This window comes from Gekko japonicus, unplaced genomic scaffold (genome assembly GCF_001447785.1).
Source record: "Gekko japonicus isolate JY-2015 unplaced genomic scaffold, Gekko_japonicus_V1.1 scaffold10, whole genome shotgun sequence".
NCBI lineage: Eukaryota > Metazoa > Chordata > Lepidosauria > Squamata > Gekkonidae > Gekko > Gekko japonicus.
This window is the reverse complement of record NW_015167526.1, coordinates 850355-876481: the sequence shown is the minus strand read 5'-3', so window position 1 is coordinate 876481 and position 26127 is coordinate 850355. Positions and strand designations below refer to the sequence as shown.

At 49.3% G+C, this 26127-nt stretch overlaps 2 protein-coding genes across 2 annotated transcripts in view; one reads left to right on the top strand and one right to left on the bottom strand.

Moving 5' to 3' along the window:
- The window catches only part of ACACB (acetyl-CoA carboxylase beta), a 113595-nt gene extending 108253 nt beyond the window's left edge, over positions 1 to 5342 (top strand). The window contains exons 51-53 of the mRNA XM_015413261.1: positions 995 to 1165; positions 1664 to 1800; positions 4498 to 5342. Of these exons, the coding sequence (XP_015268747.1) occupies positions 995 to 1165; positions 1664 to 1800; positions 4498 to 4624 (435 nt within the window). The 3' untranslated portion in view covers positions 4625 to 5342. The remainder of the gene's footprint in view (positions 1 to 994; positions 1166 to 1663; positions 1801 to 4497) is intronic.
- Positions 5343 to 11355: 6013 nt separating this feature from the next.
- Positions 11356 to 26127, bottom strand: part of FOXN4 (forkhead box N4) — an 18830-nt gene continuing 4058 nt past the window's right edge. Inside the window, exons 3-9 of the mRNA XM_015413210.1 lie at positions 21771 to 21886; positions 21549 to 21674; positions 20770 to 20897; positions 19670 to 19766; positions 18467 to 18674; positions 13036 to 13410; positions 11356 to 11612 (exon numbers count right to left, since the gene is read on the bottom strand). Coding sequence (XP_015268696.1) covers positions 11356 to 11612; positions 13036 to 13410; positions 18467 to 18674; positions 19670 to 19766; positions 20770 to 20897; positions 21549 to 21674; positions 21771 to 21886 — 1307 coding nt within the window. The remainder of the gene's footprint in view (positions 11613 to 13035; positions 13411 to 18466; positions 18675 to 19669; positions 19767 to 20769; positions 20898 to 21548; positions 21675 to 21770; positions 21887 to 26127) is intronic.

The following is a 26127-nucleotide window of genomic DNA, read 5'->3' as shown; positions in this document are numbered from 1 at the left end:
TGCTCAAACACTCTTTCAGGTAGGAAGTTTCTCCTGATATTTAGCCGGTAACGTCTCCCTTGTACTTTCCACCCATTAGATCCAATCTTTAGAGCATATATTAGAGCATAGCTGCTTGCACGCTTTAATGTTTTGCCATCGGAGGTGCTTTTAGGGAGGTACCGCCAGATACCATATGTGGACAGACTCTGTCCTTGCTCTCTAAAAGATATAGAATCCACTACACACACACCATACTTCATTGCCCCCTTTATAGGGATATTCGATCTCGTTTTATTCCTCCACTTTTAGATGGTAAGAGTTGGCATTCTGATGACTCAGTTGTTCACTTTCTTCTGTTTAATTCTAATTGCGAAATCACGGCAGCTGCTGCAAAATTTTTACATTATGCAATCAGGAGACGAGGTTTGAATATGGAGCAGATCTATTTTCTCTTGCTCCGGATTGCAAGACTAGATCTAATGGGTGGAAATGACAAGGGAGTCGATACCGGCTAAATATCAGGAAAAACTTCCTAACTGTGAGAGTGGTTGAGCAGTGGAACAGACGGCCTCGGGAGGTGGTGGAGTCTCCTTCGCTGGATGTTTTCAAGCGGAGGCTGGACGACCCTCTTTCGGGTATCTTGTAGGGCTATCTTTCAGCTATGCTCCTGCAGAGTGCAGGGGGTTGGACTAGATGACCTGCAAGGTCCCTTCCAACTCTAACGTTCTATGATTATATCAATAGCCAAGTGTTAGTGACTGATGTATCTTATTATGTTGTTGTATTCCCATAATGTTTTGTGCTTTCAATGCCAATAAAGGTTTGTGTGTGAATAAAACTTTGTTAGTTCTAAAGGTGCCACTGGACTCAAAACTTGTTCTGCAGTGGTATATAGTTCACAGTCCCCAGCCCAAGCCTCTCTCTGAACCACACGGTTACCGTGCAACAGGAAACGGGACGTGGGCTAAGCAAGTAAGATAATGAAACCGAGGCTTCTTTCCCGCTCCCTCAGGATATTCTCCAGTGGAAAAATGCCCGGACTTTTTTATACTGGCGGCTGCGGCGCCTCCTTCTGGAGGAAGTGGTGAAGCGCGAGATCTTAAACGCCCACAGCGAGCTGAGCAACAGCCACATCCAGTCCATGCTGCGGCGCTGGTTCCTGGAGACGGAAGGCGCCGTGAAGGTTTGGATTTCTTCTGCGAGCCCTTCTCTGCTTGCCTTTTGGAGGAGGGTTCGGTTAGCAGTTTGCACCACACTTAATACAGTGGGAAGGGATGCTGCTGCTTCCGGCCCCGAGAACGGGAATTTCTGGATAGATGGGTAGAAGCAGAACCCTGAGCCACGAAGGGGGCCTGGATTCGGGCAGATGCCCGGGTGCGTGTGTGAGCACCAATGCTCCCTCTAAGCTGTGGAGCCTTGTGAACTTTTAGGAAGACAAATTCAACTTTGTGAGCTACTAGCATTAAAGTTATGAGCAAGCAGCTCGGCTACTGCATAAATCGGTTTGCTCTTTGGGAGCCCTCCTTCCTGAGTGAAGACAAAAGTGTGTGTGCCGGAGGCTAAAGAACTGTGAGCCAGCTCACACTGACTCGGCTTAGAGGGAGCACTGGTGAGCACCCCGCCCATGACAAGCAAAGCCCCTTTTGAGTTTCTTGGGCTTGAGTTCCTTTCTTTCCCTTAGGGCTACCTGTGGGATAACAACCAAGTGGTGGTGGAATGGCTGGAGAAACACTTGCAAGAGGAAGACGGGGCCAAGTCTGCCATCCGAGAGAACATCAAGTACCTGAAGCGCGACCATGCCCTCAAGCACATCCGGAAGTAAGTGGGGAGCCGGCAGCTGTGCTTTCGGACATTCTGGCTGAAAGTGGGGGGGGGGGCGCCAATGTTCCCTCCAAGCTGTGGAGTCTTGTGCGCAAAAACTCTACTTTGTTAGTGACTGGCATTCAAGTTGTGAGCAAGCGATGTGGCTATTTATCTGTTTCTTATATGTATATCCCACCTTTCCAGGTAGTTGGCTCAAGGCGGCTAACAGCATTAAAATGGCATAAACAACCAAGTTAAAACAATTAATAAATACCATACCAGTTAAAACAACACCAGTTGCGGTTAACCCAACAGAAATGGCGGTAACCCGAATCCCATCCAACGACAGGGGTGGCGTCCAGCAGAGTCTCCAGCCCGAGGATGTTCTAAAATTTCAGACCAGACGATGTTCCACACTCATCAGTGGCAGCCCCTAATCGAAAGCCTGCTGGAAGAGCTCCATCTCGCAGGCCCTGTGGAACTATAAAAGGTCCCGCATAAATTGCATAAATTAGTTTGCTCTGGAGCCATGTTTCCTGAGCTAAGACAACGTGTGAGCTGAAGGCTAAAAAACTGTGATTCCCCACTCCTCCACTTGCAGCTGCTGGATGACCATAGCGCAAGCCATAGTTCTGATAAGAGCTGTCCTTGACAAAGAGCAGTTTTTGTTAGAGCTCTCTCAGCCCCACCCGCCTCACAGTGTGTCTCTTGTGGGGAGGGGAAGGGAAAAGGAGTTTGTAAGCCGCTCTGAGACTCCAAGTGAAGGGCGGGGAATAAGCCCAATCTCCTCTTCTTCTTCTTCTTCTTGAGAAAAAATGTATGTTGCTTTTCAAAACTTCAGTGCCATCCAGTGTAGCTGGACGGGCTACAAGAGAAGCACTCCTCTGTGTGATGCGTTTCCCACTGGATCTTGTGGTGGCCACGTGGATGCCTTCAAGAGGCGCAGGAGGGCTGTTGGTGGCCGTGGGCTTTTCTTAAAGCTCTCCTGGCCTAACCATGTAGGGCTGCCAGGTCTCTGGCTACCTGGCTCTTGGGGCAAAGCAGAGAATGGTTTGGCAACTCCGTAGGGCGTCTGTCTGCCGCCACACAAACTTCTGTCTTGACCAAGGCTCCCTCTAAGCTGTGGAGTCTTGCAAACAAAAATTCAACTTTGTGAGCTCCTGGCTTTAAAGTGGTGAGCGAGCGGTTTGGCTCCTGCATCAATTCTTTTGCTCTGGAGCCCTCCTTCCTGAGCTGAGACAAAAACGTGTGAGCCGGAGGCTAAAAAAACCTGTGAGCTAGCTCACACTAACTCAGCTTAGAGGGGACACTGGTCTTGACCAATGCTCCCTCGAAGCTGTGGAATCTTGTGAGCAAGAATTCTACTTTGTGAGCTACTGGCATTAAAGCTGTGAGCGAGCCATTTGTCTCCTGCATCAATTAGTTTGCTCTGGAGCCATCCTTTTTGAGCGAAGACCAAAATGTGTGAGCCAGAGGCTAAAAAACTGTGAGCCAGCTCACGCTAACTCAGCTTAGAGGGGACACTGGTCTTGACCCAGCATAGAAATTATGGATGTTCTTAACGGCCTTGGTTTTTTGCCACCTGTTTTACTGAAAAGGAGCCACTGAGCACCAGAACTGCCCTTCCCTGGTTATTTTTGTACAACAGCCTAGATCGTGCCCCCCCCCCCCTTGTGGTGTTTGTGGGCAACGTGGCGTCCACTGACACTTTTCCTGATGCTCACCAGGCATTTTCAGGAAGTGGGCGGGGCCAGTTGGGGCCTCTGCCCGGCAAGGCTTCTGATTGGCCACTGGAGATTTGATGGGCTGTGCAGATTTTCAAAAGCACTGCTTTGCCGCCGCCGGCCACCCCAGCACAACGATCTTCACTCTGTGACTGAAGGTCAGCTACGGCAGCCATTTTGTGGCTGGCCCCGCCTCCAGTGGTGGCCATTTTGTGGATGCGCCCACCATGCTGCATCGGAATACCAAAGGTGCCCGCAGGCTCAAAAAGGTTGGAGTCCCCTGTCTTTGACAGAGGGAAGTCCTTAAATGGCCCCCAGTAACAAGTGCTGGTCTGGGGTCATTTAAAGCCCTATATGGCCAGGGTCCGGCTTACCTAAGGGACCGCCTTTCCCCATATATTCCCCCAAGGGCACTACGGTCGGGGAGTCAACACCTCCTGGTAACTCCAGGTCCCAGGGACATCAAATTTGCTGCGACCAGGGCCAGGGCTTTTTCGGTGGCGGCTCCTACCTGGTGGAATGAGCTCCCAGAGAAGATCCGGGCCCTGCGGGACCTTTCACAGCTCCGCAGGGCCTGTAAGACGGAGCTCTTCCACCAGGCTTTTGAGTAGGAGCCGCCGCCACCACCACTATTCCATCCTCGTCATTTTTTACACCATCACACCCCCCACCACCATTCATGTGGGTCCCATCGGGGTGTGAGACGACCCCGGATTGAGAAGGGACGACAGTGCTACCGGAACATATGCTGGTTTGGGATTAACTCCATTTTGGGATAAATGATTGACGTGATACCTAGAGCACCAACACTTTATTGGATTGTATTATCTTGTTTTCTCTTGTTTTTTATCTGTTTTAATGTTGGCATTTGTGCCGTCTTGTTAGCCGCCCTGAGCCTTCGGGGAGGGCGGGGTATAAATCAATCAAACAAACAAATAAATAACAACATTCTTTTTCTCGATTTTTCTCCTCCCGGTGCACCCTGCAGTCTAGTTCAAGAGAATCCGGACGTTGCCATGGACTGCATTATTCACATGACCCAGCACATCACCCAGGCTCAAAGAACTCAGGTAGCTCATCTGCTGGCAACGATGGATAATCCCGCCTCTTCTTGACGAAGGCAAGATCCCAGAGCCAGGAGGACCACCGATCCATCCGTCAGATGCAGGCACAGGTGTGAGCCATCCGGGCCTCTGAACTCCTTCCTGCCTCTTCACAGTGCTGCAGTCAGGCCAGACCACAGCAGAGATCTACAGCACTGGCTTAACTTTTGTTCCCAGACTGGCGCGCACACCGTTGTGACCTGCAGTGGAGCAGCCCCGTTCTAGGACAGCGGTCTCGTCTGAATTGAGAATTGAGAGCCTGCGACTGCCAGGACTGGGTATTTTTTTTTGCAGAATGTAACATCCAGCCAAAATCTCACCTGTACAAAGGCAGATCTCCCAGCTTCTCAGTATTCACCGTGCGAGTACGCTACGTCCAAGAGCAATGCCATATATTTTTCTTACAACGTAATTCAGTACCTTTTTTACAACAATCTCAGTTTTGCAGTTGCAGCTCCGTCGACGTTCCCAAGCAAGAAAGGTTGTTCATACCTTTTTGATAGAAAAGTGTTTAGGAGGGTGGAGAGGGCCAGTAAATCACTAAGGAGCATCCTGTGCCTTGGCAAAATTTATAGCAGATCACAGAGGACTCTGCATAGAAGCAGCCTGAAACCTGTGGGAAATGTAGCTGTATAGACGGTGTATGCAGAATATTAAGTTTCCCTCTTGGCTGTAGCAGCAGTTGAAGGCGCTGAGCAAGTATTTCAAGAACTTTAGCCGTTGTAGATTTTCCGGGCTATGTGGCCGTGGTCTTGGCATTGTAGGACCTGACGTTTCGCCAGCAGCTGCTGGCGAAACGTCAGGTCCTACAATGCCAAGACCACGGCCACATAGCCCGGAAAATCTACAACGGCTAATGAACTCCAGCCTTGAAAGCCTTTGACAACATGTTTCAAGAACTGTTTCTAAAAGACATTTTCCCCGTCTGTCAGCTTTTCTTACTGTGCGTCAAGCACCCATGCTGGAGTTTGCCCACCTCACATGCTCTTTCTTAGAGTCACACATTGGCATTTCCACCTCCTGGTGGAATCACTGGCTCTGTACTGAACTACGGTCTTAATTGTGCCTTATTTGTGGAAGCGGATGCCATGGTGCTATTGACTTTTATTCGCTGGACTGCCGGGAGTCTCGCAAATTGGGAAGTTTGTTTTCTTAAAGCGCCGGTTGGAAAGGAGAGAATAATTCTCATGTTGAATGTATCCTGGACTATCTAAGAAGATTTATCCTACAAATCTTATAGAAAGAGCATGAAGGATTAGGACAAAGGAGGTGGCGATTGACTTGTTGCTAACTGCCTCCATTGTATAACGTGGCACATCCTGATAATTATACTAAAATCAAAGATGCAGATATTTATAGGATGACAACTGTACGTGTTATGGAATCGGGGGGGAGGGGGGCATGTTGAGTGAATTTGGTATGTTTCAGGTGACCAAGGTGGGAGCTTTTCTTTAAAAAGGAAAGTGGTTGGTTTTGACTTCCTTGCTGAGGCTCTTTCTTAGAGGAAAGGTGAGTATTGAGGGGCACGTTGCCACAGAGGGGGCGAGGGCTTGCTCCCCCCCCCCTACAGGCCAGGGTTCACAGAACTTATTGAACACTCTAAATAAAATGACCTCATTTGCCAGAAAAGATTCTGCGGCTCTCCTGACTGAATTTCATATCCTCGTACTGGAGACTCCCAAATCGAATCTTGTCTGTCTTTTTAACCAAATTGTGAATTGCTCTTTGATCTTGGTTTTCTTTGCACGCTCTGCAATGGTCTAGAATTGACCCATCGTCAATTAATGTCTTTTATTGTCATCAAAGAAGGCCAACAGTCACAAATTCCTCGGGTGACGAGATACATCACTACAATCAGAACCGATGTCACATCTTCTAAGCGCGACTTTGTTAAACCGAACACTTCTTGATGCTGACCACTGTGCCTGTTCTGGGCTGACGTATTTCTTATATCAATGGGCCTCTTCCAGCGTTGGCTTTCTAGGAGATGTCGGTTTCTCACAGCCGGTCTTTTGCTACTACTCGGTATGGATATGGTGCCAAACGGGCGGCCAATTGACTTTATTTAGGCATACATGGTGTGGCCGGGAACTCACTGCAACTGCTGTTTTTTGCCCGTTCGATTCAGCGTGTGCTCTTATGCACCATTCGTGCCACTTCACATGAGCTCTTTAACCTGCTTTGGCATCTGGAGGCAAACATTTTTTTTTATGGTTTCACACACTTTCAGGATAAAACGCTCTCCTCCCACAGTTCATAACCCCTTGATCCGGGTTTTCCAAAAAGCTCTTCTGCTCTGGTGTGTTGTTTCAGGTTCCCTTTAACGTGTGTGAAATCTTTTTTTAAAAAATCCAATTGCCTTCAGAAGCCAAAGTGGATTTAAATAGCCCGTATGAAAGTTTAAGTCCCACTGAACTCAGGATGGGCTAACTTCTGAGTAAATATACATACGTCAGGGGTCATTTTGAGAGGGAACGAGCAGGTACGGCGTTCCGGGGGTAACAAGCCCAGGAGTAGGGAACTCAGGCATCTGGGGAAGGGAAAGAAAGGCCTTTTGAGCATGCCTGGGGTCCCTGCTCGATCTTCTCCAGGTGCCCCGCAGTCGCGGGGCACCTGGAGAAGATCAGGCAGGGACCCCAGGCATGTTTGCCCTTTGTAAAGGGGTGTGGCATATGCAAACGAGTTATGCTAATCAGTTATGCAAATTATCTCCTGTGCCTCTTTTTTAACGAAACGACCCCTGCGTAAGATCCACTTGTTCAGCGGTAACTGAAAAGCTATCAACCACCACTAGAAAGACCAGGGATCCCCCCCCCCTTCCCCTGGGCGCAAAGAGGCAATTCATCACGGAAACAGTAACAGAACTGGTATTTCTTCCTTAGCAAAAGGCATGGAATTAGGATTTGGCACTGACAGGGTTCGCTGTCCCAATGCACCGTAATTGACTGTCACTGCCCCTGACTTTTGATTGATTGTGTAAGTGAGCCCTGGAGGGGAGAATTCTTTTCCCTCTCCATATTCATTATAATGCCAAACAAATACCGTTTTATTAGTTGCTGTAGATTTTCCCGGGTTGTGTGGCTGTGGTCTTGGCACTGTAGGACCTGACGTTTCGCCAGTAACTGTGACTGGCATCCTCAGCGGTATAATACAGAAAGATGGAGTACTCTCTGCATTGCCCTCACCTTGACACGGAGAGTGCTCCATCTTTCTGTGTTATACCTCTGAGGATGCCAGTCACAGTTACTGGCGAAACGTCAGGTCCTACAATGCCAAGATCATGGCCAGACAACCCGGAAAATCTACAGCGACTAATGATCTCCGGCCGTGGAAGCCTTCGACAGCATATTAAATACCTTTTTTCAGATGCAAGCAGGTACCATTATGGGCAAATACAAAAACTCTGTCCAATCACAGTGCTAAGTAAAATGCTGCAAACATTGTGGCGGCGGCGGCTGAAGTGTTACTTTGGACATGCATACCGTCAGTTGATAGACTACCCTCCTATTGCAGTGGTTAATTTTATTGTTATTGCTGTAAATTTAAAAAAATAGTATTTTTGTGTCAGTTGTAAAAAAAAGACCTGTCAGTTCAACATGTAAAACAATATTTGGTCTCATACACAAAATGCTGTTTCTAAGTATCCAAAGTGCTCTTTTAAAGTTCACCTAAATGAACGTGATCCAAAGTGTAAAAACAATCTGTAGTATTTTGCTGTGGTTCTGAATAGTTAAATTAATGCAAAAGAGGTTACTGCAAGATTTTAAAAAGTCAGTGCTGAGTACACCATTCCTTTTTGTCTTCATAAAAATAAATATAAATAAGATTTACAAACAGTAATACTGCCTAGTATAAGAATTAAGAAACGCTATACTTGAGCCTAGATTGGCAATCCTAAACCTTCTCTTTTTCCTTGGTTTAAAAAAGCTAATAAGATAAGTTAGTTAACCCTAACACTATCAAGTGGCAAAGTTTTTTGTGTAGTACAGTATTTTTCATGGGACACAACGTCCTCCTCCTTCGTTGGCATTGGTTAGTGAGGAAACGTCTGATGTTGATTGGCTGAGCTGGGGTTGAAGGTTTGGAATGTTTGGGCTGCAGTCCAGTTTCTATGAGGGAAGAGAAAATTGTCGATTTGGCTGGCTTTAAAGCCTGGCTGAGGACAGAAGAGGTCCAAGACGATATGGGGCAGGGAGCACCAAAGCAGTGTAGATTAAGGAGGGGTGCAGACTGAGAAAGAACAATCCAGGAGCAGCTCTGCTGGATCAGATTAGTGATCTTCTTCACCCAAAGAGTGATGAACACACGGAATTCACTGCCGCAGGAGGTGGCAGCGGCTACAAGCATGGACGGCTTCAAGAGGGATCTGGATAAACATTTGGAGCAGAAGTCCCATCAGTGGCTATTAGCCACAAGGTAGAGATAGGAACTCTCGATCTGGGGCAAGGGATGCTCTGTATTCTTGGTGCTTTGGGGGGGGGGGCAACAGTGGGAGGGCCTCTAGTGTCCTGGCCCCACTGTTGGACCTCCTGGTGGCACCTGGTATTTTTGGCCCCTGTGTGACACAGAGTGTTGTACTGGATAGGCCATTGGCCTGACCCAACATTGGCTTCTCTTATGTTCTTATATGGAGCAGAGGTCCATTATAGCTATTAGCCACAAGGTATAGGCAGGAACTTTCAGTCGGGGGCAAGGGATGCTCTGTCTTCTTGGTGCTTGGGGGGGGGGGGACAGTGGGAGAGCTTCTAGTGTTCTGGCCCCACTGCTGGTCCTCCTGATGGCCCCTGGTCTTTTTGGCCACTGTGTGACAGAGTGTTGGACTGCATGGGCCATTGGCCTGATCTAACACTGGCTTCTCTTATGTTCTTATATGGAGCAGAGGTCCATCAATAGCTATTAGCCACAAGGTATAGGCAGGAACTCTCAGTCTGGGGCAGGTGATGCTCTGTCTTCTTGGTGCTTGGGGGGGGGGCAACAGTGGGAGAGCTCCTAGTGTCCTGGCCCCACTGCTGGACCTCCTGATGGCCCCTGGTCTTTTTGGCCACTGTGTGACACAGAGTGTTGGACTGCATGGGCCACTGGCCTGATCTAACACTGGCTTCTCTTATGTTCTTATATGGAGCAGAGGTCCATCAATGGCTATTCGCCACAAGGTATAGGCAGGAACTCTCAGTCTGGGGCAAGGGATGCTCTGTCTTCTTGGTGCTTGGGGGGGGGGCAACAGTGGGAGGGCTTCTGTGGTTCTGGTCCCACTGCTGGACCTCCTGATGGCCCCTGGTATTTATGGCCACTGAGTGACAGAGTGTTGGAATGGATGGGCCATTGGCCCGATCCAACATTGGCTTCTCATACGTTCTGATGTTTGATTCCCCACTCCTCCACATGCAGCTGCTGGATAACTTTGGGCAAGCCACAGTTCTGTCAGAGCTGTCCTTGAAAAATTTCTGTCAGAGCTCTCTCAGCCCCACCTCCCTCCCAGGGTGTCTGTTGTGGGTTGGGGAAGGGAAAGGAGTTTGTAAGCCACTCTGAGGGAAGGGCAGGGTATACATCCAATCGCTTCTCCTCTTCTTCTTCTCCTTCCTGTGGTGGCCAGGCAGATGTCTTAGAAAGCCCAGAAGGAGGGGCCCAGAGGCTGAAGACGCTCAAAGGAAGAGTCTGTAATCAGAGGAGACGGGGAACGGAGGAGAGCAAAGACTAACTGGAGAGGCCTGTGGGGAAATTTCACAGTGGTTAAGATCTAGAAGGACGTGGTGCTCTGGGAAGAAAGGATGCAGGAATACTTGAGGAGGCTGGTCAGGAGACTTAAGTGACGGCAGGAAACGGGTGGGGTCAGCACAGCAGCCTGAGAAGCGGAACCTGAGATGTTGTATGGTAGAGTTGGGGGACCGGGGTGGATTATTTCGAAGCTGCACTTGGGGCCTCGGCGCAGGAAGGGAACCAAGAGGTCCAGATTTACTGGGTCAAGAGCCCAGACTGTGACGTCACTGTAGCTGGATGACCTCCTTGCCTCGAAGCGGCGTGGATGACCAAGGTTGCAGCAGGGGCGCTTGGGGAGGCAGGGGTGGAATTTCACGTGCCGAGTCAGATTTTCTCCTCTGCAGGCTTTTAGTCCTTTGATTTCGGAGACAGCTCTGTCCTTTTCCAGCATCAAACAATAAATTAAAGGTCACAGCGTTCAGAGTACAGTTTATGTTACACGTTAAAAACCAGTCGGTTGCCCCGATCCAGTGCAAAGGCAGGAGCTCTGTTGCTCTTGCATAGTTGAGGGTGGGCACAGATCGCCCGGTTCTCTTCTGTGAGTTGTGAAATGTTCGTTTGTGTGCAGCAGGAATCCCCGTGGTGTGCACAAGTGTCCCCTCGGACAGAAGGAAACACAGCAACCCAACATTTGATCTGTCCGTTTGTGTAAAGGAGCGGGTGGGGGAGACCAAAGCGTAAGAAGGAGTTGCTTCTGGCCTCCGGCAGAAGGGCCAGTGACGCAGAATCATTTTTGACAAAGCTTAACATGGGCTACATGCCAAGGGTTGTCCTCTTCCATCAAGTTTTTAGGACTATTTTTAAGTACACCTCGGAAATCTACGGGCAAGGGGTTCTACCAATTGCTTCACGGCTAGGAACATTCACACGTTCTTGTTGGAGCCAGGTGGGGAGTGCCTCTTTTTAAATAACTTGCCCAAAAGAAGAACTTGTTGGAAGCCAAGTGGTGGCAGCACAGACTTGTCTGTATCTGGACGGGTCCCTTTTCAGAGCAGGGCAATTGGCTTGTTCCCTTGGGTGCTGATGTACTGGGCCGAGGAGACCGTGTCCAGCGTTGTATAGGTTGTGTAGAGACCTGTCACTTGCAAGTCTGCGAAGGGGCGGTCGCTGCTGCCGCTGCCGGAAACTGGAGTCAGTCCGGACGGGAGAAAGTCACAGTCTGTGAGCGTGAGAGGGGAGTTGCTGAAGGCACCCAAGGTCTCCAGGCTGAAGCTCTCGTCCTTCATCTCGTCCCAGATGTTACCTTTAAAACAATAACCTGGTTTGAGCACATCTGAACCAATGCTCCCTCTAAGCAGTGGAGTCCTGTGAGCAAAAATTCTACTTTGTGAGCGACAGGCATTAAAGTTGTGAACGAGCGATCTGGCTGCTGCATAAACTAGTTTGCTCTGGAGCCATCCTGCCTGAGCGAAGACTAAAAAATGTGCGAGCCGGGGGCTAAAAACCTGCGAGCTAGCTCACACTGACTCAGCTTAGAGGGAACACTGATCCTAACCTTTAATAGCTAGCCGCACCAAGTGAAACAAAAGATATGCCGGTTAGTTGGTACAGGCCGAATCCTTATCCAGTGGGGCAAAAGATTTCAGCCTTCCTCTCCATCTATCCTTGTTTATTTTCAAAGCACCCCGGCACATGAAGCTTGAAACAGCCTCTCCCTCCAGGAGCCTCGAATGTTTTTAAAGGGGGGGGGGGGGGGGGGGGCGGCTATAAGCAGATCTGATGAAGGGGTCTGACTCTCAAATTCTTCTATCCTGCAAATCTGGTTGATCGCCCTACTGGAGTCAAACCTAGCTATGATCAAAGTTATTTCCAGTGAATGCAAGTCTGATCCAATACACACAATTGTATTTGCACTATTTGTTTTACCAGGGGAAAGCCGGCTGGACCAGTTGCACCACTACAAAAGCAGCTGCCCTAAACCAGACCGACAACCCACTGAGCCCGGTACTGAGGCCAGCTAGGCTGAGGTCCCAAAGAAGCTCACAAGCCAGAAATGACGGAGCCCTGAGGAATCCCCAGGTAAAATGTCTGACTAAATAAAAGCTGTATGTAGATGTGTCCTTATAGCCTAGGCTCATTGCCATGATCTCGTGGCTTGTGGGGCAAATTTTCGTCTGGTGGGCCTGAAGTCCTCAGTGCAGAAAGAAAAGCCATTTAGCCAACAGAAAGCTGTTACCAGGATAGATCTCGAAATTGCAAGCTATCAACCACTTTAGATGACAGTTCTCAGCTGCTGCAAGTTAATCACTTCTGCCAGCCTAAGCAACAATTCTGAGAACAAGCCGGCAGGTGGGGGGTGATGACTTCTATAGCCAAGAAAGCTGACAGGCAGAAAAGCTCTCTCAAAGGAGACCAGTTTCTTGACTCAGAGTTAGAAGGGATCCTAGAGGTCACCTACTCCAACCCCCTTGCTCAGTGCGAGAATGAGTCAACTACCGCACCCCACTCTGCTTAAAGGAGTGCACGCTTTACAAATTTTTTAAAATGTGGTTGAAAAAAGCATTTGCAGGAAAAATTCTTGTGGGGCTGTGCCTTTAAGGAAGGGGGTAGAGCCCCCCAAAACCCCCACCGTAGCTACGGGGCTGTTACAGCCCCCATCCAGGCCTCTCCATTTGGCGTGCTGCCTGAGCTCCAAGGTGTGTGTCGTGGCGGCTTCCCACTCTTACCATGAAGTGCGAAGTCCATGATGCTGGGGTCTAGCGCATCTACTTCTGTGCTCATGTCAGTCGCCATACTGAGGAAATCTGGTGCACGGCTCACCAGGTGCTGAGGCAGGGGGCTCTGGTTGATGTTGCGCAGGGTGTGGAGAGGCGGGGTCTGCGCAGGAGCTGGCGAATCAGGAGTCATGCACGCCTGCGTCTGGATTTGGTGGTGAAGGGGGACGGCCTGCAGCGACAGCGTCATGACTGGCTGGGTCTGCAGCTGCCCAATCCGGCCTTGGGCAGCTGCCGCGTGGCTCAGCGTGGCGGCTTCCGCCTCTGCCGGTTTGTTTAGCCTCCTACAGTTATCGGGCCTGTCGGTGATGAGTTTGTCCAGCTCTTCTGCAAAAGGGAAAGTGCCACAGATGGGTTGAGGGGGGCATAGCTCAAGAACACACACACACAAATCAACCACAGTGCCCAGGGCGTAGAACATTATTTTAAAACACTCATTAGATGACTTGTGGCCTGCACACTCAGTTGATTGGTTTCCAAGGCAGCTAACAGTAAAATGACCACAAACTAATAAATAACCAGACTCGAACTCTCCCCAATAAACACAGAGCTAACTGCCCCGACAGCATAAAAAATATTTTTGCAGCATAACACAAAAGCTGCACAAATATTTATTTGATCTGCTTCAGCAGAAGTAGAAGAGGAGGAGGAGGAGATTGGATTTATCCCCCGCCCTTCACTACCCAAGGGAGTCTCAGAGCGGTTTACAAACTCCTTTCCCTTCCCCTCCCCACAACAGACACCCTGTGAGGTGGGTGGGGCTGAAAGCGCTCTTACAGAAACTGCTCTTTTTCAAGGACAGCTCTGAGAGAACTATGGCTTGCCCAAGGTCATCCAGTAGGTGCAAGTGGAGGAGTGGGGAATCAAACCCAGTTCTCCCAGATTAGAGTCCGCGCACTTAACCACTACACCAAACTGGCTCTCAAACCAACACAAGCAAAAGTAATAGAAAAGCTGATGCAGAACCTAGGCCAAGAGAAACCGAGGCAATATAACAGTTCAGACTTCAGACCGGGGAATGAGACGAAGCAAGAAACGCCCTGGGTAAGATGAAACGTCAACTGATACTGAACAGTCAAAAGCCTGCCATTAGGCAAATAGCTCTGTGGAGAAATGCCGTCCACCCTAGAATCCACCTTGGTGTTTTATTCATTGGGCTGCACTCTACACATGCTCCAGATGCTGCAGTGCTGGTAAAATTACTGGCAAAAGGAAACCCACAACAGGAATCATCTTGCTCCCAAGCAAAGAGCACCCCAGAGCTCACTTATGCAAATGGCTTTGGCAGAAATAAGAACAAAAGTTTTAACATCTTGCTGGAATGTTACACCTAAAGGGACAGAGACTGTGACAGCCAAATGGCTAGGAAGTAATTTATTTGTCTTGAGGCAGGAAGATTAGGACTGACTCTGGATGGGGACAGACTCCCAAGGGGAGATTATAGATTTTCAGGACATGAGGAAGAACATTCTTGAGGCTCTGATCTCTTGGATAGTCACAAGACATGCAGGACTAAGTCTTGAGCTAGGAGCTCCTCCATCATGACCTTGTGTCAAGGGACAATGGGAAAAGCCAACACTGAGACCTTAGGTAATGAGGGACTTTTAAATGTTGCAAGGTCAAGAACTACTAGCCTATCCCCATTAACCATGGTTTAGGATTAAGTATAGAGTGTAAGGTAAGAGGAGTCCATGTTTTCACTGTTATTTTTTATCCTTGCTCACCCCAATGCTTGAAAAAAACTATGTGTACTCTTTTTATTTTTGTTTGCTAAACTTTTTAAATATTTGGAATGCTTGAAGCTTGATCTCTGTAAACACACCAAGCCTATGCATGAGATAGAGCAGGTGGAGAAAGAAGTGCTTTTCTTCCTTTCTCACAATACAAGAATTTGTGGGTACTCCATGAAATTGCTGAGTGGTCAGGTTAGAACAGATAAAAGGAAGTCCTTCACCCAAAGAGTGATGAACACATGGAATTCACTGCCACAGGAGGTGGTGGCAGCTACAAGCATGGACGGCTTCAAGAGGGAATTAGGTAAGCATATGGATGAGCAGAGGTCCATCAGTGGCTATTAGTCACAAAGTATAGATATGAACTCTCAGTCTGAGGCAAGGGATGCTCTGTATTCCTGGTGCTTGGGGGGAAGGGGCAACAGTGGGAGGGCTTCTAGTGTCCTGGCCCCACTGCTGGACCTCCTGATGGCCCCTGGTATTTCTGGCCACTGTGTGACACAGAGTGTTGGACTGGATGGGCCACTGGCCTGATCCAACATTGGCTTCTCTTATGTTCTTCTATTGAGCAGAGGTCCATCAGTGGCTCTTAGCCACAAGGAATAGATAAGAACTCTCAGTCTGGGGCAGGTGATGCTCTGTCTTCTTGGTGCTTGGGGGGGGTCAATAGTGGGGGGGCTCCTGGTGTCCTGGTCCCACTGCTGGACCTCCTGATGGCCCCTGGTCTTTTTGGCCACTGTGTGACACAGAATGTTGGACTGGATGGGCCACTGGCCTGATCCAACATTGGCTTCTCTCATGTTCATATTTGGTCTTGCTTTCCAAAGAGCAGTAAAGGGGAGGAACGGTTGAACTTTATATCCCTCGAGCACGATAGCTCAAAACTGTGATAGATCATCCCTGCGATCGCTAGTATGAACGTAGGAGAAGAAGAGAAGAGATTGGATTTATACCCCGCCCTTCACAACCCAAAGATGTCTCAGAGCGGCTTACAAACTCCTTTCCCTTCCCCTCCCCACAACAGACACCCTGTGAGGTGGGTGGGGCTGAGAGAACTCTGACACAAACTGCTCTTTTTCAAGGACAGCTGTGCCAGAGCTTGTGACTGACCCAAGGTCACATCAGCAGGTGCAAGTGGAGGAGTGGGGAATCAAACCCGGTTCTCCCAGATTAGAGTCCACACACTTCACCACTACACCAAACGTAGCAGCTAGGCAGAGCCTTTGAATGGCAACGCAGATACAGAACGCTATATGTACAAATCTGTCTCGTAGGGGATACTCTTGCAGATTTGTTGGTGACTGAGGTTACAGTACAAGGAATATGGGGAAGGGGTGGCATTGCCAGGTGGAAACGTGGGAGGGCCACGGGGCTTTTCTGACCTCCAGGGTCCTGAGGAAACAGGGCTTGCAAGTCAGCTCCTTCACTAGTCCAGAAACCTTTAGGAGGCACTGTACAGAAGAAGAAGAAGAGATTGGATTTATACCCCGCCCTTCACTTGGAGTCTCAGAGCAGCTTACAAACTCCTTTCCCTTCCCCTCCCCACAACAGACACCCTGTGAGGGAGGTGGGGCTGAGAGAGCTCTGACACAAACTGCTCTTTTTCAAGGACAGCTCTGACAGAACTATGGCTTGCCCAAGGTCATCCAGCAGGTGCAAGTGGAGGAGTGGGGGAATCAAACCCGGTTCTCCCAGATGAGAGTCTGCACACCTAACCACTACACCAAACTGGCTCTCCAGCTATTTTATTCACCAGAGATCTTAATGGGGTGTGAGTTGCAGGTGTTTATGGGGAACTGGGGTTTTATTGTTATTTAATGTTTTAGTTATGGGTTGCAAGCAGTCTTGAGCTGTGGGGAACGGTGAGATACACACGTTTAAATAAATAAATAGAATAAAAACAGTGGAGAGGACATTCCAGAATCAAGGGGCCACGACTGAACAGGAACATGAAGAAGGGCCCCGAAAGATGATCTCAAGCGACAAACAAGCACCTCTGGGAGTAGATGATCTCAAGCGACAAACAAGCACCTTTCAGAATCCCAGTCCTAGACTCCTTAAGGCTTTCAAGAGGACAGCCAGCGTGTTGATCTAGGCCCAGAAGCTGACTGACACTGAGTACCTTGATGTAAATACGACATCCGTATTGGTGGAAAGCGCCAGTCACAACCGCTGACTGACTTACAGCAACCCAGTCTCAAGGCAAGAGAGGTGCTGAGCAATGCTCCCTCTAAGCTGTGGAGTCCTGTGAGCGAAAATCCTACTTTGTGAGCGACTGGCATTAAAGTTGTGAGCGGGAGATTTGGCTACTGCATGAATTAGTTTGCTCTGGAGCCCCATCCTCCCTGAGCGAAGACAAAAATGTGTGAGCCGGAGGCTAAAAACCTGTGAGTTAGCTCACACTAACTCAGCTTAGAGGGAACACTGGCACTGCTGAGGTGGGTTAGCCGTTGCCTGCCTCTGCATTACGACCCTGGACTTCCTTGGTGGTCTCCCATCCAAATAATAGCCCAGACCAACCCTGCTTAGCTTCTGAGATCTTATGAGACTGGGCCATTCAGGTCAAGGCAAGAGACCATCAAAGGTGGTTCGCCATTGCCTGCCTCTGCATAGCAACCCTGGACTTTCTTGCTGGCTTCTCATCCCGGTGCTAACCAGGTGTCATGATCTGGGCTGTGCCACCAGAGGCCTACTAGGCCCAGGGAGCCTGGCTAGCAGTAGGGGAGGCTGGGCCTACAAACCCCAGAAGCCCTTGGGAAGTTTTGGCGCCGATTTTGACCAATAGGAAAGAAGAGGGCTGAGGAATAAAAGAACTGGTACAAGAGGAGAAGCTGTTCTTCTTCCCAGGGGACAGGGCCAGAATGAGAGGCTGCTGTGGGGAAGAAACCCTCATCCTGAGGGAAGGGTGAGTAGTCTAAGGCCACTTGAGATAGTGAACTAGGGACAGTATATTTAGACACGTTAGGGCATTTGATTTCTTTTCTTTTCAACCACTTATTGTTATTATTCCTGCACCTTGTTTGTTTGACCTCCTCGAAAATAAACCTTTTCCTTGTTTCACTCTGCCTGGTCCTCATGCCTATTATTCGGCCAAAAGGGAGGTCTGAAGGTCTTGGGAGGGTGCTCTGGGCCTTCTCAAGGGATCCTAAATCCAGAGTGGTGGCAGCGTCAGGTGACACCCCACCTGAGCCGTGACACCAGGGCTGACCCTGCTTTGTTTCTGAGAGGCATTACAAAACGAAAACAAACGGGAAGACCTTGGAGAATGGATAAGAGACACAGGCTCTACAGAAGAGACATGGAATAGAAACATGTTCCCACGAGCGCATCTGGATCCTGCTTACGTTGAGTAGGATCCCATAGCAATGCAGTCTCTCCTTGCCTGAGAACCTTCATCTGCGGGTACCTTTTAATGTTCCCTCTAAGCTGTGGAGTCTTATGAGCAAAAATTCCACTTTTGTGAGCTGCTGGCATTAAAGTTGTGAGCAAGTGATTTGGCTATTGCATAAATTAGTTTGCTCTGGAGCCATCCTTCCTGAGCTAAGACAAAAAGGTGTGAGCCGGAGGCTAAAAAACTGTGAGCTAGCTCACACTAGCTCAGCTTAGAGGGAACCCTGGACGGGACCCTGGGCGGGTGCCCGCAGGCCTACCTGGGTTTGCCATGCTCCGGTGAATAGCAGCCAGGTCCTTCCTCTTCCACTTCTGCATCTCTTCCTCCATCTTGTCTATCTTGGCTGGGTTGAGCGCCCACAGGCAGCCCTTGCGGGAGGCCCCACTCAGCTTGTTTTCCACCTTCTCGAAGCACTTGTTCAGGGACAGGTTGTGGCGGACGGAGTTCTTCCAGCCATCGGGTGCCGTCTGGAAGGCAGGAGGGACACAGGTGAAACTGCCTCCTACTGAATTGGACCTTTGGGTCTTAAGGCTCTGTTCATTAATTAATTGATTAATTAATTAATTAATTAATTCATAGACCTTTGTTGGCATATCATTAGTCATAAGGTATATAAAACATTGTATTGTAAAATTAAAATCTAAGATTCCATACACATTTAGTACAATCAAAATAGTACTATCTAAAATTTTGTACCTTAAGAACTTTGGTAAGAAACTTGGCATCATCATTAGTGATCTCAGGGATCGAATCATTCAAGAGAAGTTGACATTTTGACTTGTTACTCAAATAACATTTAGGAGGAAGCCAAGTTAGAAGGAATTTTCCGCAAGGTAGCTCATCCAGGGGGCATTCGACAATTATATGCACAATCGTGTCCAGGGAGTTAAGATCACGGCACAGCCGCAAGTATTCATCATCATGGTAAATAATTTGCAGAAGATGATTTTTTAAAATTGGGGCTATTTATAGTGACTGGGGTTTATAGTGATGTGGGGCCACGGTAGCTCAGAGGTCAAGACGCTGAGCTGCAGGCCGGAAGGTCTGTAGTTCGGCAGTTCGAGACCCGAGTGCCACGTGACGGAGTGAGCTCCCGTCTCTGGCCCCAGCTCCTGCCAACCTAGCAGTTCGAAAGCAAGAAATTGCAAGTAGATAAATACTTCAGTGGGAAGGATTCACTTCGGTGGGAAGGTAACAGCGTTCTGTGTGCCTTGGCGTTCAGTCATGCTGGCCACATGACCACAGAAACGTCTTCGGACAGCGCTGGCTCATTCAGCTTGGAAACGGAGATGAGCACCACCCCCTAGAGTTGGATTCGACTGGCTTTCGAGCAAGGGAAACCTTTACCTTTATAGTGACGGGAGTTGCAGAGGTCCAGGAACAGGATAAGGCTCCAGCAGAAAGGGCGACCGAATGGCCCCAGCAGACACGGGCAGCAGCTCTCCTGCCCAACGCTTCTTACCTTGAAGTAGGGGAAATGCTCCTTCATGAAGCTGTAGATCTCGCTGACGGGGAGGCTGCCGGTCTTGCTGTTCTTCAGAGCCATGGCGATCAGGCAGCTGTGAGAAACAGAAGGGATCTCTTTTTGCTCCCAGTGGCAGTTGCCAGATGCCCCCCCTTCCCGGAGCATAATCTTGGATCCGCTCCGACCTAGACAGGTAAACAGAGGCAGGTGTTCCCCCCCCCACTCCCTTGTAGAATCCTCTCTGGCATTTGCAACAATGAACAGTATTTGCGCTTTTAATGAGTCCCCCCCCCTTTTCTCTGGTGTGCAAAACTCTCTGTGGTTCTTAACTAATTTGTAGTCAGGAGGGTCGCCGTGCTGGTCTGAAGCAACAGAACAAAGTCTGTGTCCAGGGGCACCTTTAAGCCCAACAAAGTCTAATTCTGGGTATCAGCTTTCGTGTGCATGCACCCAGGGCCGGCTCACTCACTAGGCGAACTAGGCGCTTGCCTAGAGCGCACTGGCCCTTGGGGGCGCCAAACTGGCACCCGCCCCCCCGCTGTCCTGGTTCAGCTGCAAACACTACTGAGTTTTAAACATGTTATGATCTTTCTGATGATACAAATGCCAATTCCACCAAAAAACTTAGCCCTCTGGGCACAGAAGGGTCACTAAGGCTAAGAACCTAAGTAGGGGGGCTATTACATAAGGACACTCAAGGTGCAACTGACGTATGGCAACCCCAGCAAGGAACTGTCAAGGCAAGTGAGAAGCAGAGTTTGTTTGCGACTGCAAGTGCCTTTCTTTGCAGAGTCTTCCTTGGTGGAAGCCAGATATGCAAAGCAGGCAAAGTTACAAAAGCAAAAGTGAGTGTTAAGAGCATTGGTGCCAGGGGAACGGGAGGTCCGGGGTACAGATCCGATTAACGAGTCTTTGGTGGGGGCGCGGGGGGGGGGGAGGCGGCAGAAGGGATCCTCGCCTAGGGTGCAAAATAAGCTGGGGCCGGCCCTGCATTAAGCCCAACAAAGTCTAATCCTGGGTATAAGCTTTTGTGTGCATGCACCTTTAAGCCCAACAAAGCCCAAGGCAGCCGGGGTGTGCGGACAGACCCCACTCACCTGTAGGAGTAGATGGGCTTCGGGTAGTGCTTGGCATGCAGTTCTTGGGCAGCGTGGGGAGCGAGACGAGGCTGCGAATATGGAGGCTGCGTTCCGTAGGACGTGCTGAAGAGTGTGGCTGGGGAACACTGAACATCAAACAGAGAACAGATTCAGGGGGAGTGCCCGTGTTGGTCTGAAGCGGCAGAACAAAGTTAGACTCCAGGGAAGGCGAAGGGGAAATGTGCATATTATAGATTCTGAATTTAACAAAATTTGACCGCCTGCCAAAGACATAAGGGATAGCCCAGATGAAGGGCTGGCGTGCCAATACAGCATTCAGTTTGCTGGTGTGTTCATTAGAAGAAGAAGAAGAGATTGGATTTATATCCCGCCCTTCACTTGGAGTCTCAGAGCGGCTTACAAACTCCTTTCCCTTCCCCTCCCCACAACAGACACCCTGTGAGGTGGGTGGGGCTGAGAGAACTCTGACACAAACTGCTGTTTTTCAAGGACAGCTGTGCCAGAGCTTGTGACTGACCCAAGGTCACATCAGCAGGTGCAAGTGGAGGAGTGGGGAATCAAACCCGGTCCTTCCAGATTAGAGTCCGCACACTTAACCACTACATCAAACTGGCTCTCAAAAACAGCTCTTAAAAGGCGGTATCTGCCTCCCGGCTAGTTTCAGGCCCAGGGTTAAATGAGGCTCCCGACTTTGATGCAGAAGAATAGTCATGCGGTCTTAGGGCTCCTTAAAGCTCCACCATTGCTCTGAGAAATCTCTGAAGCAGAAACGGTACCTGTTGCGGATTGTGCGTGATGGCAAACACCTGCTGAGCGGTGCAGGACGGAGGAGAGAAGAGAGGGGGGTGCTGGGGCTGCAGGCGGGGAGACGGCTGCCCACCACCGGCTGCGTACCGACTCATCTGGTGCCAAAAGAGGGGGAAAGAGAAGCATCAGCTGTACCACTCCTCTAGCCACTGCGGCAAAGACAGTGCTTTGGAAGGGGAGAGTGTTCTTACGTTAGTCCCATGTGATGAAATTGTATTCAGTCCCAGAATCCCTTGGGGCAGACTGGCCTGGATGTGAATCATTGCACTGGGGGGCCCTGTGGTGAGCATATTCCCTGGCATGGAACCTGTTTGGAAGAAAAGGAGAAGACGATACAGTTAGTGGGTGTCTTGCCACATAAGGTATCCATTGTGTGAGGCTCTTCTCCAGGAACCTCCTTCCCCTGCCGCCAGGGGTCATTTCGTAGAAAAAGAGGTGCAGGAGCTCATTAACATAACTCATTTGCATAACTCGTTTGCATAGGCCACACCCCCTGACGAAGTTGGGGCAGAAGCGCACACCCCCCACCCAGGCTCCACGGGACTGTTTCGGATTGCTAGCTATTGGGGGGGGGGGACATGCAGATCTGACCTCGCAGAGGAGGGAGAGCTTGTACCTGAATAAAGCTTGGTCTTAAAGGTGCCACTGGACTGGTTTGGGCTGGGGGAGCCTCTGCAGCATACCTGGCTGCTTCTTGCTCTGACTGAGGGCTCCTGGGAGCAGGGGGTGGGGCTTGTTGCCTTTGCCCGCCCCCTGGGCTCTTTACTGCCGGAGCTCCGCTCCCGTGCGCTCCCACAGGAAATGACCCCTGCCGGCCGCCCTTCAGAGGTGAGGCAGACAGCGACGACAGAGAGGGACTTTCTGTGGTGGAGCCCAAGCAGTGGCACTCTCTCCGTAGGTAGGTTGCCCTGCTGCCGTTCCTTGTTAGGTACCAGGCCAAGGGAGAGGACAGAATAAATGTGGGAGGAGGTCAAACACCTGTTTCTTTTGCACTTGCAACCTCGTCTGGAGTCCTGTGTACAGTTCTGGTCACCACACCTCAGAAAGGATATTATAGCATTGGGAAAAGTGCAATGGTAAAAGGGTTGGAACACTTTCCCTATGAAGAAAGGTTACAGCGCTCGGGGCTCTTTAGCTTGGAGAAACGATGGCTGAGGGGTGACATGACTGAGGTTTATGAGATTATGCATGGGATAGAGCAGGGCTTTTATCCCTTTCTCACAATACAAGAACTTGTGGGCACTCAATGAAATTGCTGATCAGTCGGGTTAGAACAGATACAAGGAAGTCCTTCTTCACCCAGAGAGTGATGAACACATGGAATTCACTGCCACAGGAGGTGGCGGCGGCTACAAGCATGGACGGCTTCAAGAGATAAGCATGTGGAGCAGAGGTCCATCAGTGGCTATTAGCAACACATAAGGTATAGATAGGGACTCACGATCTGGGGCAAGGGATGCTCTGTATCCTTGGTGCTTGGGGGGGGAACAATGGGAGGGCTTCTAGTGTCCTGGCCCCACTGCTGGACCCCCTGATGGCACCTGGTATTTCTGGCCACTGTGTGACACAGAGTGTTGGACTAGATGGGCCATCGGCCTGATCCAGCATTGGCTTCTCTGATGTTCTTATCCCCAGTTAGACTCAGTGGACCTGGCCTTATTGATCCGTGCAAAATTAAAACGAGGCTGCATTATTGTAGTGCATTCTACGCGGAGCTGTCCTTGAAGATATTTCAGAAACTTCGAGCAGTACAGAATGCAGCAGCCCGTTCACCAGCAGGGGTGACCTTCCTAGCACATTTTCCACCTGAGATTTTTACACTAGTAGTCAGTCTGTTTCCGAGTCCAGTTCAATGTACTGGTGGTTATCTTCTAAAGCCCTTCGTGGCCAAGCTGGGACCCGCAGAACCGCCTCTCCCAGCATCCACCTGCCCTACAGCTCCTCAGACGCAGGCTTATTCGTGATTCTCTCCTGTAGGGTAGTTAGGACCATTGTTGCTAGATCTATTTATTTATTTGTTTAACTTATACCCCGCCCTACCCTCCAAAATGGCGGGGACCGAGGGCTTTTCATGGCTCCTCATATTTTATGGAACAGCCTTCCAAGTGGTTAGGGCGGCTTTTGGTTGACAATCCACAAGCCGTGCACGGGGGAATTATTCAGGAGGTGCCACCTAATTTCAGATGACGTATGTTTGTTAATTTTCATGGATTTTTAGGTTGCATATCACTGTCTGGAGTCCAGTTTCAGGAAAAGGGAGGCTGAAAATACGCTACATGAATAATCGTACCAAACGCCGGCACTGGGAAACAGGCATTCGCAGAGAGGTAAGGTTTAGTTTCGTGCACCTTTATTGAGGGACAATCTCTTTGCAGAGCTCATCGAGATCGAAGGCAAAGCACAGAGAGACTTTCAAAGTTAAAAGCCACTTTGACAAAAAATGGTCCCCAATACTTGATTTCTTTGCACGAGAGGGACTCCTATCCTCTGGGTGGTCGCAGTTGCAGCAGTGGGTATGAATGTCTGGTTCTTACCTCTGATATTAGTCCCATTATGCGATCATGGGTGACGAGTCTTCTCTTAGTTGTCTCCGGAGCTTCTATTCTATCACTCATCTCCAAAACTAGTATATTTACTTACGGTTTCACTTGAAGATATTTGTTCCTATATGACGTTTAACCCTTTTACTAGATTGACATTCTCATTCAACACCCTGTGGAATGCCAGTTTTAATATGCTCTGCTTGCTTAACACTATAGCATGTTTTGAGCACAGTTTTATATATTGGACTATGTACTTGCTCTTGTTATACCCGCATTGTTATCGTTTTCTGTTGGAATCGTATGTTTTTATTATTCAGCTAAAGTGTACAAAGTTATCATACTGTTCTTTTGTCCTGTTACATATTTTATTGAATAAAAAATTACAAATAATTTTTAAAAAGTTAAAAGCCACTTTTACAAACTGATTTGTCCAAGCTCCAAAGAAGTGTTTATTTATTCCATTTCATTTCTACCCCACGTTCCTCCCCTGCGGGGACCTAAAGCGGCTTGCGGTATTCTCCCCTTCGCCGTTTTATCCTTACAACAACCCAGTGAGGTAGGTGCGTCTGACTGGCCCAGGGTCACCCAGCCTTCCACGGCTGCGTGGGGATTCGAATCCGGGTCTCCCAGCTCCTAGTCTGACTCTTTAACCACTGCACCATGTAGATGTACGTTATTTGAAAAACTTTCCCCCAAACTGGAAAACTGCCCTAAAATTAACACAATGAATTTCAACTGAGATAAAACTAAAGTTCTGCATTTAGGTATTGAAAAAATGAAATGCTTAATGATAGGATGGGGGAGACTTGTCTTGGAAGTAGCACACCCAAAAAGGATCTAGGGGTCTTAGTAGGCCATACGCTGAACATGAGTCATCAGTGTGATGCAGTAGCTGAAAAAGGCAAATGTGATTTTGGGCTGCATCAACACAAGTATAGTGTTTGGATCACGTGAAGTGATTATTACTGTACTCTGCTCTGTTAGGTCTCACTTGGAGTACTGTGTTTAGTTTTGGGTACCGCAGTTTAAGAAGGATACAGACAAGCTGGAGCGTGTCCAGAGGAGGGCAAGGAAGGTGGTGAGGGGTCTGGAGACCGAGTCCTACGAGGAAAGGTCGAAGGAGCTGGGTATGTTTAAGCCTGGAGAGGAGACGACTGAGAGGTGAGATGATCACCATCTTCAAGTACTTGAACAGCTGTCATATAGAGGATGGTGCAGAGTTCTTTTCTATTGCCCCAGAAGGTTGGACCAGAACCATCGGGTTGAAATTAAATCAAAAGAGTTTCCGGCTGAACCTTAGGAAGAGCTTCCTGACAGTTAGGGCGGTTCCTCAGTGGAACAGGCTTCCTTGGGAGGTGGTGGGCTCTCCTTCTTGGGAGGTTTTCAAGCAGAGGCTAGATGGCCATCTGAAAGCAATGCGGATTCGGTGAACGTAGGCAGATCATGAGAGGGAGGGTGGGAAGGGTTGGATCAATACTTAGTTCTTGTGGCCCTTTCTTACATGCCCAGGGAAATGCCGATCGATCGCCACTTTGGTGTCAGGGAGCAATTTTCCTCCAGGCCCGTTTGGTTGGGGATCCTGGAGGTTTTCCGCCTCCCTCTGGACATAAAGGAGGAGTCACCGGGGGGGGGGGATTGGGGGGGGGGGTAACTGAATGTCCTGTATTGTGCAGGGGGGTGGACTGGGGGACCCTTGGGGTCCCTTCCAGCTCTATGTCTCTGTGTTTCAAGTGGCTCAACAAACTCTATAGAAGCAAAACATCCAAACTGTAATTAACTACTTGTCTGGGTATCTTCTGGATGTAGCAGTACCGAGCCTGAGTGAGCAAAGCTGACCTAAATTGGCAAACAATCATTTTATGGAAACCATGGGGAAAGCAGCCGCGGTATCTAAAAAAGCGAAACCCTCTCTGAGGATGCCGGCGGTGAGTTACCTACCCGTCTGTTGCAGTACTGCACTTTGGGAGCTCATGCCGAAATCCATTCTTTCGCTGGCCATCTGTTG